The sequence below is a fragment of the Pinus tabuliformis genome, chromosome 1_2 (genome assembly GCF_031772625.1).
Source record: "Pinus tabuliformis cultivar Carrire ecotype Pingquan chromosome 1_2, CPIR1, whole genome shotgun sequence".
In the NCBI taxonomy this organism is placed as follows: Eukaryota; Viridiplantae; Streptophyta; class Pinopsida; order Pinales; family Pinaceae; genus Pinus; species Pinus tabuliformis.
Genome location: NC_142298.1, coordinates 651,133,797 through 651,148,955, shown reverse-complemented (window position 1 = coordinate 651,148,955; position 15,159 = coordinate 651,133,797). Strand labels below are relative to the sequence as shown.

General features: G+C 41.9%; 1 protein-coding gene across 4 annotated transcripts in view; it reads right to left on the bottom strand.

The window, feature by feature from the left end:
- Positions 1–3,216, bottom strand: part of LOC149207365 (bifunctional protein FolD 2-like) — a 165,026-nt gene extending 161,810 nt beyond the window's left edge. For 3 of the 4 annotated variants that reach the window (XM_089395699.1, XM_089395697.1, XM_089395696.1), the window contains exons 1-2: positions 2,892–3,214; positions 2,480–2,740 (exon numbers count right to left, since the gene is read on the bottom strand). In XM_089395699.1, the coding sequence (XP_089251825.1) occupies positions 2,480–2,740; positions 2,892–2,919 (289 nt within the window). In that variant the 5' untranslated portion in view covers positions 2,920–3,214. Of the gene's footprint in view, positions 1–2,479; positions 2,741–2,891 lie in introns of all 4 variants that reach the window. The other variant, XM_089395698.1, reaches the window with a different exon arrangement.
- Between the last annotated feature and the right edge of the window lie 11,943 nt (positions 3,217–15,159).

Genomic DNA, 15,159 nt, shown 5'->3' with positions numbered 1-15,159 from the left:
TTATCCATATGATACTATATTATTATTATTATCAAAATAGAAATTCATGTCACCTTTCCTACTTGGCACTCAATCATGCCACTTCGCATTTCTCTCTCCCCTTGATGGCACTCGTACCCCTCTCTCTCTCTTAATGGATTCATTGCACTCCTCTTACACTCTCTTATGCACATTAAAGACTTATCATAGCACTCCTCTTACACGCATTAAAGACTCGTCATAAAAGATTCCTCTTATGCACTCTTCAATGCATATGTTACACTCTCTCCTTCAAGGCATGTGTACTCCTTTATGGCATGAGTTACAAAGGCAAGCATACATCCTTAATGGCATGAGTTACAAAGGCATGCATACCTCCCTAAATGGCATATGTAACTCTCCCTCAAGGCATGCGAGTTACTCCTTCATGACTCGAACTCCTTGCTCTTATATATGTGTGTCTCTTATCTTCACTTTTACTCACTTGTGCATTGTGAAAGGAGACTTCGAACTTGTGAAAGAGAGAGTTGGAGAGACTAGAGAAGGATTGAGAGAGTGAGAGAGAGACTTGGAGAGTAAGAGCATAATTTGGTGAGCCAAAGTGATTCAGTGTTTGCATCAGTTGCTGCTATCAGAGACCTTCAGATTTTGGTGAACTTTTTCATTCTCTCATTGTATTATATTTCTTTGCGAAACAATTGATTTCTAATACAAGAAGAATCTGGTTGGGTTTTCCCCTTGTGGGTTTTGCCTTGGTCATTGGACCTAAATTCTCTGTGTCTCATTGTGTTCTTGGCTGTCTTCTATCTTGCATATGGTTTATATGGTGTATGTTCTATCTACAATTGCTTAACTGATATTGCAGCTTGGAGTTTCGTTTTTTTTAAGCAATTGTTACAGCATAGAACATCAAGTTTCAACAATGAAAGCAAATGTTCAAACTGGAGTTTTTTGGGTGATGGTTTTCTCAACTCTAGTTCTGATGTGGTGATTTTTTGTGATTGTGTGCAATAGGTGATGGGCATTTGCCCCTTGTTTCTAACAGTTTATAACTTTCATATGCTTGTACTACCTTGCTCATGTAATGGGTAAGTATATTGTGTTGCCAATAGGAATTAGAGGTTTACCTTTTGTACTAAAATCATGTCTATGTATCCATTGCCTAAGAAAAGCTATCAATTTCTAGGTTGAAAACTGAGTGCAGGTTCATTCCAGCCATACATAAGCCTTCCATTACAGGAATTTTATGTGCCTAAGCCAATCGGTTTGAAAGATCAATAGGCAAAACATGACACAGAGTCAAGGACAATGCGGATGTGGTGATGAGGTGGAGGCTTGTGCAGAGAGACCAAGCTAATGCCGAAATGACAGACAGCAAGAGATAAAGCATAAGCAGTGAAAAACAAGTGATAAAACTGAAGTCAGAGTAAACATGGTCATTCACACTTGCCATTATAGGAGCAACCAGGAATTCCGCTATCACCAGCTGACCACCTTAAGATCTTCAAGACGCTTTCGTCATAAACATTACAGGAACCCAAAAGAGCAAAAAAAGAAGAAGAAGATGATAAAGTCCAATCAGGTCTGTGAATACATTGTATAGTTTTTAATAAATTCTAGCAATGAAGATCAGTAAATGTGAAATTGCAATCATCTAGGTATTGCTGAGAATACAGGGGACGGAACTATGTTCCATAAATCTGTAATGGCAACGCCACAAGTTCCCCAATCCATCATACCATTGAGAAAGGTTATGAAAATGCCAACACAACAGCAAAACAAAAGCTCACCAAAACTGTCCAGATCTTTTGTACAGTGGTGTTCCCATGTATATTCTACAGAACTACTAGAGACTAGATGTTTGTAGGCCAATACCACTTGCTGGCATTGAACATAGAAGAATGCCTTACATAAATACACAAACATACACGTCCACCCATGCTTACAGTTAACTGTGAGAATGAAAATCCTAGAAAACATTGCACATAGGTATACTTTGATAGTTGGCCAAGAAGCTAGCTCCACTAATTCTTAATGTTGTTAGGGGAATTTGACTAGTTCCACGCCAGAAACTACCCAGTTCGAATCCCAGGTGAGACACACTAGCCTGCAATGGATTTACTAGGGATCTCATCCATGAATATGAATGTGAGGATGCATGGATTTACTAGAAATCTTATCCATAAATATGAACGTGGGAAGCACCCCTAGAGTTTCTCCACAGATTTTCCCTTGCAAAAGTATACTATGGTTTCCTGACTCAACGAAGGGGCCTGCTGAATCTCTGACTTGATTGTCAACCAGCTATTATAGAGTCCATATTGGTAGTTCACTCGGAGATATTATCAAATACTTCATATGCATCCAGAAGTCCATCGAATTTTATGCATAAATTTCAAAATAGTTCACGTGTATCACAGAAGCCCGTCAAATTGAACCCAGGTGTTCTGATACCAAACTGTAACAGCTGGAATTCAAAGAGGGTAAACAAAACACGTACAGTTTCCATCCGAGAGGGCTGGACTTGGCGGCAGATTAGGCGGCAGCTTCCAAACGTCCGGTAAATTCCATCCAAGAAGGGGTGGCCGCAACATTTTCTCGGCAGCGACTACTCTCGTTGAGTGGCTCCCTCTGCTACTCCCACATGTAACCGCGTTGTAACCAGAAACCGACTCAGATGGCCGGGGTGGAGCCCATCTGAGGGTTTTAACAGAAATCAAGCTAGTGGCTATGGCAGCATTCCATGACAGCGATTCCATTTCTGCCCACAGTTTCGACCGCATTTAAACCATTATCCAAAACTTTCGCAAACTATTCACCGATTTCTAACTACAAGCTCTTCGTATGCAAATTAAAAATGTAGACTGAACATATACTGTAAAACCTCTTTTATACATAGCATGGTGTTTTACCTTTTCTTGCAATTTTGAAAAGTTGCATGGAGCTGGCGCCAAGATGGTCTGTGTTTCACGCTGTGCTGTGAAGGAGATCTGTGGGTAGAATACAGCCCTGTAAGTGTGCATGACGAGTACTTCAGCAATTCATACATTTTGGCGATAATTCCTCGGCATCATACTTCGAAACTGGAATCTCACGGTACAATTCCTGCATTCAGTGTGCAAAGTTGCGATTAAAGTTGACCGACCAAACATTACTTGGTCGGTATTGAGGAAGAGTTGGATATTCATTTCCAGGGGAAGTGAATGAGTACATAAATTTGATTTTTGTTTTTGCTCTTTTAAATTTGATAGGGGTTGTAGAGATTATCAATGAGTAGTGATTCAACAAATTAAAAATAAAAATATTGAATTTATTTTCTTATATATTTATATAGATTTACATTAATTTTAGATTTATTAAATGTTAGGAGAAATTAAAATTTTTTAAGGGTAAATCTTCTTAAATTTTTGAGATGTATTAAGATTTTGAAATTTGATAAATATGGGTTAATATTGATCTATGTTGATTCTTAATTTTTATATATAGGTAGATAAAATGGTTTTTTTCATGACATTTTTTTAAGTTAATTTTAATCAAAATTTAGTAGAGATTTTTAAAAATTTGAGTTTACGTTATGGTGTTGAATCTATTTATGCATTTAAAAAAAAAAAACACATTCTTTCTTGAAATTATTTTGCTCGATTCGGATGAAAAAGTCTATTTGATCTATAAGTTAAACTATGCCTCCATATAAAATTTATATCCATGGATAGCAAATATCTCTTTATATATATAATTTTCATATTGGAAAGTAGAAAAATTATATCCATGGGATAGCGCATATATATATATATATATATATATATATATTGATTTTTTTGTTTCTGTTAGTAATGTTTTTTAGTAAGTGTCACATACCAATTATGTTGAAGGATCTTAGCTCGAGTGGTTTGGTGAACAATTTGTGTCCACATTTGTTTGGATTCAAGTCTCCCAAGATGCTTGAGTGGTTTGGTGAATAATGTGTCCCCGTCTTCTAAATATTACAACTTCTAAATGGTTTGACTATGCAAGACAACTCTATGAGCACGTTCCCAAGGTTGACCCTCCCCCCTTGGTCAACACTGATACTGAACTCTTCACTGCACAATAGGTAGAGATGGGTATCAAGAAGTTGGGTGTTGGAAAAGCAAAAGACTTAGCTGAACTCCATGCAGAATATCTAAAGTGGAGCTCAAAGATTCTTGCACCTCACATTACAAAAATCTTCAACAACATCATACCACAAGGGCTCCCCACAGATTGGACAACTAGTCTTGCAATATCTCTTTTCAAGAGTAGTGACGTCAATAATCCCTCCAATTATATGACCATCATGATAAACCCTTTGTTTGCAAAGCTATTTGGAAGCATGCTAGAAAACAAAATTAGCAAGTGGGCAGAAGAAAGAGATAAGCACACTAAAGGGCAAGCAGGTTTTAGACCTAAACATTCCACAATTGATCATTGTATAACTTTAAGGCACATCATTGAAAAAGTTTGGGAGAAAAAGGAAGAAATCTTTTGTTGCTTTGTTGATTTCATAAAAGCGTTTGACTCGGTTCCTAGGGATAAACTTTGGCACAGAATGAAGGAACTTGGGGTTCCTAAACATTTGAGAGCAGTTGTGCATAGGCTGTATGAAGAGGTGAAAGTCAAAATTAGAACTTCAACAGGCTTTTCTGAAAGTTTTAAAAGCGATATCGGGGTCAAGCAAGGTTGCCCACTATCTTCTACCCTTTTTGGTTTATATATCGACAAGCTTGAGGAGTGGTTAAATTCGCAAGGGGGTGATGGTATCTATTTGGGCAAGTTTGTTATAAGACTTTTTTTGTATGCAGATGACCTTATTCTGATTGCTAAATCGGCTCTTGGTTTGCAAGAGAACTTACTATCCCTTGAGCATTTTTGTAGAAGTGTGGGGATGCAAGTCAATATCAGCAAAATGAAAGTAGTGGTCTTTTCTAAGAAAATAAAACATAACCAGCATAAGTTCTACTTTGAAGGCAACATTCTGGAAGAAGTTGCGGATTACAAATACGTCAGAATTGACTTCAACAAAAATCTAAGTTGGAATGGTTGTAGAAAGGAAAGAACTTTGGGGGGTTGGAAAGCATTTTATGCTTTTCAAAATAGGTGTAGAGAGGCAAAGTTATGGGACTGGAAAACCACTCAAACTCTTTTTGGGCTTCTATTGATTCTAGTGATTCTCTATGGTTGTGAACTATGGGCCAGTAGTACATCCAACATGTAGTGGAGACAAATTGAGAAAATTTAGAAGCGTTTGATTACAAACAAATTTAAGATTAAAAGTGCAGTTCCTTATGATATCTTGTTAAGTGAAATAGGGACTGCTCCTATTGAAGTAATTGCTATGGTGCGAGTCATAAGGCATTTAAAAAAAATTGAGCAAATGGAAGAGGGTAGATGGCCTAAGGTTGTCTTTAATAATAGATTGTGCAAGAGCAAAAAAACTTGGATGTGTTAAAATTGGCAACCAGGGCAAAACTTCATGTGGGTCATCTTATTCATGGCTAATAATATTTTTATTAGATTCCTCTCGTCGAGAGGTGTAGGATTGATATAAAGATCATCCAATTCCGATAAGTATTCATGGAGATATGAATTTATTTTGATTATGGAATTATTATCAAGCCGACCTACAACTCATGTAGGCTCAGAAGCCCAACAGTCGCATCTATTCACCCACCAACGTTGTGTATAAATATAAGAGGACTTTTCCTCATTTGGACTCACTCATCTCATCACATCTCTCTCTCTCTACTGTGCAGATATGAGTCTCTTCTCTACTGCGCTGAAATGGGTCTCTCTCTCTCACACATGTGAAGCCGGAAGCTGTTGAATTTGAAGCTGCAACTGCAGAAGTAAAGATTGACTTGCATGGCCTAGAAGATCTCCTCATCTGAACTGTGTTGTAGGTTCATCTAAACCTCCTTTGAAAGCCACAACTTTTGGTGGTGGAATGAAGTCAATCCGACGAACGGTTTGTAAGATATCGACTGCCCTAGTTTGAAGCCGGAAACTGCTGAAACTGAAGCTGCAACTGCAGAAGTAAAGATTGACTTGCGTGGCCTAGAATATCTCCTCATCTGAACTACGCTGTAGGTCCATCTGAACCTCCTCTGGAAGCAGAAACTTTTGGTGGTGGAATGAAGTCAATCCGACTGTCGGTTTGTGAGATATGGTCTGCCCTAGTTTGATAATGAAGCCGCTAATGCTGATGCTACTGATCTAGGGTTTGCTACTGCTGATATGAATCAGATTTATTGTACTATTTCTCTCTGTTGAATTATTGAAGATAAAAGAAGATTTGATCAAAGGGTTTCCTCACACATTGTGGGGTTTGTCCCTGGCTAACCGCCACATCTTGTGTCTCTTGTCTTGGCTTGTTTTCTGTCGATCGTTTAATGTTCTATCTGCACTTTACTTTATGTACATGTGATTGCTAATCGGTGGAATATAATAAGAAAAAGAAGTAAACTGTTATAAGCATAGAACATACCATAACTTAACAGGATGCAGCAAAATAACAAATGGTTTACTAAATGGGGTATTTGCTTGAATGCATGTCCCATAAACAACAAAGAGATAAAAGCTTTTGTTATGGAAAAGTTCCACAAGCGTACTTGGGATAAGGAGCTAGGAAGAAAGAAAAATTACTATATTGAAGTGTTTAATCCCACTCATAGTCATCAACCAAAAACATACATAGAGGCCAATATCTCTTGGAGAGCCAAAATTCTTATTGCTCAGTTAAGGACTAATTCTCATCAACTTCGTTGTGAAATAGGGCGCTGGAAAAGGCCAAAGGAAGTGTGGGAGAAAAGAATATGCATTTTTTGTTCTTCCAGAAAAGTGGAAACAGAAAAACATTTCATTTTAGAATGTGAGGCTTTCAAAGACTTCAGGGAAAGTAGATATGCTGGCAGCTAGATCTTGGGATAATCTATTTAGTAGCGAGGGGTTTGTCGAGAAGTTGGGAGCATTTATTTTGAAGCTTCACAGAAAAAGGGCCAAATACATCAAGAAGATGAAGAAGCAATCTGTCCCATAGGCTATCTTTACCCTCATGGACGTTAAAATAATTTCTTTCTTTCTTTCTTTCTTTCTTTCTTTCAATTCTCCCAAAACATGTTGTAACTGGCCCAATAATTGCATTTGTAAATAGTTGTATTGTGGCAGCCAATTTATGGAAGTTAACAATTCTCTAGAGATTATCATTACTATTTAAAAACAATTATTAATATAAGAATGATATTGAAATATTTTATTTATAATCCACATTGAAATATTTAATAAATGTTTTCATTATGGAAAGTGAAAATATATAAAAAATAAATAAATTCTATATAAAGTTGATATAAAATTCTAGACATTGGTTTGCTTGTTGACTATTATTAGTTTGGTATTGATCAATGTAATGCAACTTATAATTTTAACTTTGAAAAATAAATATTTATTTTTTAATATTATTTAAAAAAAAAATCAAACATTGAATTGGACCATAATTTGAAGGTCTTATTGCAACTTTGCACAAGATAATGCCATGTGGATAACTTCCTCACATAATTTATGCTATAATTTATGGATACTGTTGCAATATTCATGCATTATTTTTATTTATTTGTGTAGTAATTTATTTATTTATTCTTAATCTTTGAAGGAAGTAAATAACATATTTATTGTATGTCCCACCATAATTTAAGCATGTCCCATAAATGTGTAGACCTACTAGTGGTTACTACCCACCAAAATTTATCAAGTCCATGTGCATGAGCAAGCAACTAATTTATCCACTTCACATCTCAAGTTATTAATTCCTCCCAAAGCAAGACTATAGGATTGCATTTGCCTATTAATCAATATTAATTCAGGTAACATTAACCAATGTAGGTTATAATTTTTTATGCAATTTTTCCCATAACATAATTTTTAACATGAGTTGCAGGGAATAATATATATGTGTGTGTGTGTGCGTGTGTGTGTGTGTGTGTGTGTGTGTGTGTGTTGGCTTCGTGGGGCCTGACCTAGGTTTAGCGTTACTTAGCCAAACAAATCCCTACACTACTGCCCATTTTGGCATTAACCCGTGGAGCGCGAACCAAAGTCTCACCTGAAGCAGTATGGGGGGATGCTGGAACCAAGTTTTTGCACCCTGAGATGGTCATGATGTCGGTTTATACCCTCTGTTCCTACTTTCGTGTAGGTCACTAAGCTTTAGGGCTCTGTCAGTCTACCCTTTATTCCGCCCTTCAGTACCTCCGCGAAGGTGTACGATTGACCTTCGCGCAGCCTTAACCTGCGATCTAGGTACTTTTGCGCTGCTATGATAGCGTATTGTATAGGTTCCCAAGTTATCTTAAGTGTTTTACTTATCTTACTAATCAACCACAGTTAGCGCCGCGTAAACTGATATCTTACTTGTGTTTAATTAACTAATACAGTCACATACATTCGTGCATCACATGAACATTGTAAATTGAACCCAAAACGCAATATAACCAGATGCATTAACAAGAAATAAATACACAGAATTTGCAGAATACTTCTCTTTATTGATATCTTCAGATTAATACAGATTCTATCCGTCATGCGCACACAACTGCAGGGGTCCGCACACTCAGTTGCGGACTTCCACCCTAGGCCTCTGCGCACTCAGCTGCAGAGCCTCTACCTACGCTAAGACCTGAGAACACTTAGACTCAATGCTTAACTCCTCACTTCATTCTTTGCTACTTCAAAACTACTTAGAGCTTACTTACTTAGCTCCTTTTTATACAATCCCATGGTTCGCAAACCATGGGTGGATCTTTATAGCCGACTTTACATTTTACAAAATAAGGGCGGACAACCCTTTATGACTCTTGACACCTTCGCTCCGCGACCACAAAATGCGGAGACTTTACAACTTTATTACAAAATTGTCCCAAAACATGGGCTTTTAGCCCCAAAACTGTCCTTGGGGGAACCCGTTCCCAACAGGCCCCCAACACAAACATGGTGACTCGCCCTCGAGTCACTTTGTGGGTGCGAAGATCTTGGCACAAAGACCTCCCAGCTCGACCTGTATGACGACAACCTTGGCAGTGCACTGTGCGGTCGCTTGCTTCACTTCTTCAACCAACTGCTCGGTCGCTGGTCCTGAACTGTCAGCTTGAAGCTTCTGCTGAGTTTCTTGCAGATGAGCAAGCTTGCCTTCAATAGAGGTCGTGACCGAATAAGCCTCATCCAACCAGGGCTTCAAGCGCGCCTTCAACACTGCCTCCTTGTGCTGCGCTGCATCTACCTGTTCTTTCAATTGTTTGGCCTCCTGCAACTTCGCCAGTCTTTGCGTGAGAGCGACGGTTCGCGTTGTACCTTTTACTTTGTCATAGCGCTGTTATAGTTCTCACGCTTTTGTCTCTAGCCGCTGTACATTAGGGTCCTCCTACAGGCTTGTCAGGACCTCGAACGACTGTTCAAAAAGTTGTGTGCAGCCTGCTACTGCACTGTCTACCATTCTTATCGTCTCTGCGACAACGGTTGCACGCCGCTCCTTTACTTCTAGCGGAGTTGAAGGCTGGGCCTTCAACTATAAATCTGCAATCTGTAGGTTCATCTCTAGTTGAACCTTAGCCAACTCTGTGCGAGCATCGCGTACCCCTGTAGCAAGCTTGTGAACACGCACCTCGAACGGTTCTTCCTTAGGAATGGCCAACTCTAGGACCATTCGGCATGCCTCCTCCACGACCTAAACTATGTGCTTGTTTTGGTCGGTTACCTCGGTCACGACAATGATGTTAGAGTCTCGTTGTAGGGCCATTTGTTCATTATTAATCTTCTACTCACTAATCAACTGCAAAGTGCGGTGTTCGCAGGCCCTCAGCTCCGCGATCACTCCATCCTGCAATAGGTGGAGCGCCTCGCCAAGGAGTGCTACCAAGTTCAACCCCACTCCCTTGAGGGCATTGACAGTGGTCCTGTTAGCTTCCTTTTATGCGGTCAGTGCTCCATCCGGCAACACTATCACGTGGGAGACCTTTGCACACAGCATCTCGGTAGCTTCTGAAGTACCAATAGCGAGGCTAGTGGACACCATGCCAGCGTATGATGCGCGGGTCTACAGCTCCTGCAAACCCGTCTGGATGGCCCCCAATAGTAGATGTTGTTGTTTCTTGAATTGTTGTAGTGCCTCTGCGGTGACATCCCGCACCGTGTCTCCAATGTCATGCAAATCTCCCTTTGTGAGGGTGATTGGGTCCAGCGACGCCTTACTGGCCTTGGATTTCTTCCTTGACCCCACTTTTTCTTGTTCCCTTGGACGCTCAATGCGGTCCAATTTCGTCTACGAGTCCGCGCCATGCTACTTTGTTTGCTCGTTCGTTTCTTCCTCAGTTTCGGGCGAAGGCAACCTCGCGTCTTTGTTAGAGCCACGCTCTGTTTCCCCTGTCTGTTTTTCCGTCTGATGGGTGACATCACACTCTGCATGGGCCTTGTTAGTGGCCTCCTTCTTCCTCTTCTCGTCCAAATGCACCATCTTGAGCTTGGCCTCCTCCTTTTTGCGCTGCGCGGTGGACTTGCTCGACCCCACCGCCAAGTCTGAGGTAGTGCGCCACTCTGACGACCAGCGATCAAGTACTGCATGAATTACTTCGCTGCTTCTGGTAGGTCCAGTGCGACCGAGGGGAATTGACTATCTTTCGGTAGCTCCCAGACTACTAGCATAATAAACAACAAGAGCCACACCAAGGGGAATTAACTGTTTTCCGGTTCTCCCAAGCTACTAGCACAATAGACAACAAGGGCCACGCATAGTGGAAGGTCTTGCTGAGCTCCTGTGCCTCGCGGTAGTTCGCAAGGAACTCACCATACTCGAGATAGCATAGCCTCGCAGCGCCTTCACGAGCTTGAATTTCTCCTTCATGGACTCTGCGAGGGCCTGCTTGCCACCTTTTCCGCCAAACATCATGGCTGGATTTTCCCCTGTGTAGGGCAGCCGCATGATCCTATAGATCAATATGTCAGTGATGGGTATTGGCTCTTCCAGCCACAGACACCCATTGTGCACAAAGCATAGCAGCTACTTGATGACCAATACTGTAATGGGATGCGATTGTAGTGCGGAACCCATAGCAGGTTGAGCAGACTTGCCTCGTCTACTCCCCTAAGCCACTTCTGTGGTTCTAATGCAGTCATCCTAGTGGTTGTGTCAACAACGCGGTGCATTAGCTGCTCTATCGCCAAGTGTGAGAACTTCTCATGGTCAGCTAAGTCCCAATCTTCTAGTTTTAATAAAGGAACCTGCCCCAAGCACGGTCCTTCAAAGACAATCTCGTCCGACAGCAGCGGGTTGTGCAAGGCGACCTTGCTCTCGTTAATGTCCTTTGGCACCTTGGTCTTGCCCTTGCACGGAGGGACGTACTCGGGCAACTTAGTGATAGGGTCAGAACCCTAGACTTCAACTTCCTCCACTTCTATCCCCAAATCCTCATCATCCATCAGGATGTCCTCAATTTCTTCCTCCTCCGGCTCCAGGTTAATGGTTTTGCCCTTTTCCTGTGCAGTGGGCTTGTCCTTTTGTGGGTTTCTTCTGGGCGACACGTGCATCGGTATCACAGCCTGCTTGCCCTTCTTATCCTTCACACTCTCCTTGGTTGGGGTCAGCTTCGGTCTAGGTGTCCGTGGTGATTTGGGAACTTCAGCTAATACCTCTACAACCTCTGGAGCAGCTCCCTCTGCCTCCCTAACAACCTCCAGCACAGCCCCCTCGGCTGTCACTGCTTCAGTGCTCATAGCTTCTGCGGGCGTCGACATGATGCTATGCAACAACTCCTGTGTCTCCTTTGGCAACATCTCAAATACTGAACTTGCTAGCAAAACTTCGTAGTTTTCACGGTTCATGTGCGCCTGAGAGCTCAACAACTCAATTCTCAAAATGCCAAGTGTTTTTCGCTGGGCAGCCACCTGTAATTTATAGGCACTTTCAAGTTCAAATCCGACTGTTCCCCCCAAAATCGATTCATTAATGCCGGATTGGCAGCAGATTTCCAAGGATCTTACCCATAAATTTTTTCTTAAATGTCGGTCGCCCGCTCCATTTAGCTGCATTCTTACCGTCAAATCATGAACAGTGACTTTAACGATCACTTTCCGGCTGACCTGCGTGATTTCTCCCTGGGTAGCGCAGCTCTCTTCGCGTTGTCGCGAACCCTATGACATTTCCTCATCCTGCACAATCCTCCAATCGTGTAGTTCCCCAACCCGGGCAGTGTAGTTTATAGTCACGTGCCTCCTTTCAGCTGCCTGGAGCACTAAGACTATGCTACCCTCATATAGTCACTTGGTTGGATCATCGGTGTATGGCTTCAATCGGCTGCCATTCACCTTTCCTGGGAAGGGATCTCCATTCAATTTAACCAACTAAACTGCTCCACCGTCGGTATTCTCCTTAATGAAATAGGGCCTGTTGGTGAAATCTAGCTAGAAATCTCTCTTCCTCAAGCTCAGCCAGTTGCGCGAGCCTCTCTTCCAGGGCTCCGCGATCCGTCATACCTGTGAGTGCCATTATGCGCAGACTAGGCACAATGTATTCCATGGGAATCATTGCTTCAACACCATATACAAGCCTAAAGGGTGTCTGCCCAGTCAACTTTTTGCATGTCGTCCGATAGGCCCATAGTACTACGGGTATGCGTAGGTCCCAATCACTTCGTTGAGCATTTCAAACCTTGGTCAGCATGTTTTCCAACACCTTATTCAATGCTTCCACCGTCCCATCAACCTATGGGTGATAAGGTGTGCTTTTCTAGTGATAAACCTGAAATTCCTCCATTAGCGCGCTGATCGTTTTGTTCAGAAAGTGTGTACCACGATCACTCATCAAAATCTTTGGACACCCAAATTGCGTCAGTACATACTCAAAGAGAAACTTTGCAGCGGTCATGCCTGTGCAGTCCTTTACAGGTTATGCCTCCGCCAATCGAGTTAAATAGTCAGTCGCAGTGATAATGTACCACGCTCCTGTCTTCTTCCCTTGGGGCTAAATGGGTCCCACAAAATCTATCGCCCATTTCTCGAAAGGTTGTAACGTTATATGTGGGTTCAGAGGTAGCTCATCTCTCCACGATGGCCTGCTAGTCCTTTGACACACATCACACACCTTGCAGTAAGATTCTGAATCTTGATGGAGGGTTGGCCACCATAACCTTGCGCGTAGAATCTTGTATGCAGTTGCTCTCTCTGCATAATGGCCTCCCGCGGCGCCCCCATGAGCGTTCGCGAGGATACTGCTCCTTTCAAACTCTGGTACATATCGTCGTAATACTTCATCAAACCCCATTTTGTACAGATGTTCGACAATGACAGAAAAGTCTGTTGCGTGTACCACTAACTCCTTTTTCTGTTGTATGGTGCAACCTTCCGGGGCAGTTCCTATTTTTAGGAGGTGTATGATGTCTTCAAAGTGACCATCTGCGATGTGCACTGTAAATAGTTGCGCATTAGGCAATCCCTCCTCCAAATTAGTGGGCTCTTCCCCTATTTCGATGCGTGACAGATGGTCTGGTCCCGCGTTCAGTCGTCCAGGCTTCACAATAACTTCAAAATCATATTCCTAGAACAATAACAACCACCTACAGATTCTCCCCCCCAACACAGGCTTATTGACCAGGTATTTCAACGCAGAATGATCTGTATACATCTTAAAATGTCCACCCAGCAAATAGTGTCTAAACTTTTGGAGCACATATACCATGGCTAACCCTTCGCGCTCGGTGGTGGAATAGTTCTTCTCAGCCTTGGATAACCTCCTGCTTGCGAATGCTATAGGATGGTCCAATTCTCCTCCGCCAGCCTGTGTCAGTACTGCTCCCAATGCTATACATGACGCATCTACATGTACATGAAACTCCTTCTTCCAATCCGGGAAGACTAAAATCGGTGCGGTGACCATTTTTCCTTTCAATACATCTAATCTCTTCTGACAATCCTCGTTCCAACAGAACATGACATCCTTTTTCAACAACTTCTCCATAGGCGCGGTGATCTGGGCATAGCCCTTGATAAACTTCTTGTAATACCCAGTATGTCCTAAGGTTGCACGCAGCTGTTTTACACTCCTCGACGCCTCCAAGTTAAGTATCACTGCGATCTTCGCGGGATCTACCATCAGTCCCTGTCTACAAACCACATGACCCAACAGAGTCCCAAAAGGCACACAAAACAGACATTTCTTCAAATTGAGTGCAATCTGGTACCTTCAACAAGTATCTAGCATTAGGCACAAACTTGCCACATGGCGTTTTATCAACCCAAACACAGTCCAGTCATCAAAGTACACCTCTAGAAACTTATGAATGAATTCTTTGAATGCAGCAATGACTACGCGTGAAAAAATCGTAGGTGCATTCTTCAATCCAAAAGGCATTACAGTGTATTGAAAACATCCCCACTCAGTCGCGAAGGTCGTCTTGCTTCTATCTTCAGGCGCGATTTTAATCTGATGGTACCCAGAGAACCCATCAGTGAAGGAGTACGCTTCCTGGCCACCTACATTATCCAATACCTCATCAATGAATGGAGTCGGGAAAGGATCATGTACACAAGCATCATTCAACTTCCTGAGATCTACGCATATCCTTATTTCATCCTTCTACTTATTTTCATGTACCACCATTGGGCTCACCCAATCAGATTCTTCTACAGGCTCAATGATGCCTGCCGCGAGCATCTTGTCTAGCTCTAAGCGGACCTTCTCCTTATACTTTGGATTGAGGTAGTAAGGTCTTTGCTTAACTGGCTTCGTGTCAGGTTTTAACGTGATCTTCATAACGCCCAAGTCTCCTATTATCCCCTTTAGCTCCATAAACTTGGTAGGGAACAAATCTTGGTATTCACAAAGTAATTCGGCGACCTTATCTACCGTTGCATCATCCTAGTAATCTCCAATCTTCGCAAATTTGGGCTCTTTCTCTGTGCCAATATTTACTTGTTTCGTTTTCAATGGCACGGTTATATCAGGATTCTCAATCTATGGTCCCTCGACCTCGCGGTGACCCTCGATTTCAAGGATATTAATCTTTCGTGGATCCTCGTCTTCTTCTTCAGCAGTCACGTTATAGCATTCCAGCGCATGGCTCAGCTGAGTAGTCCAATTAGGTTGAATCAGATCCAAAGGATCCTGCGGTATCCTAAAGATTGATG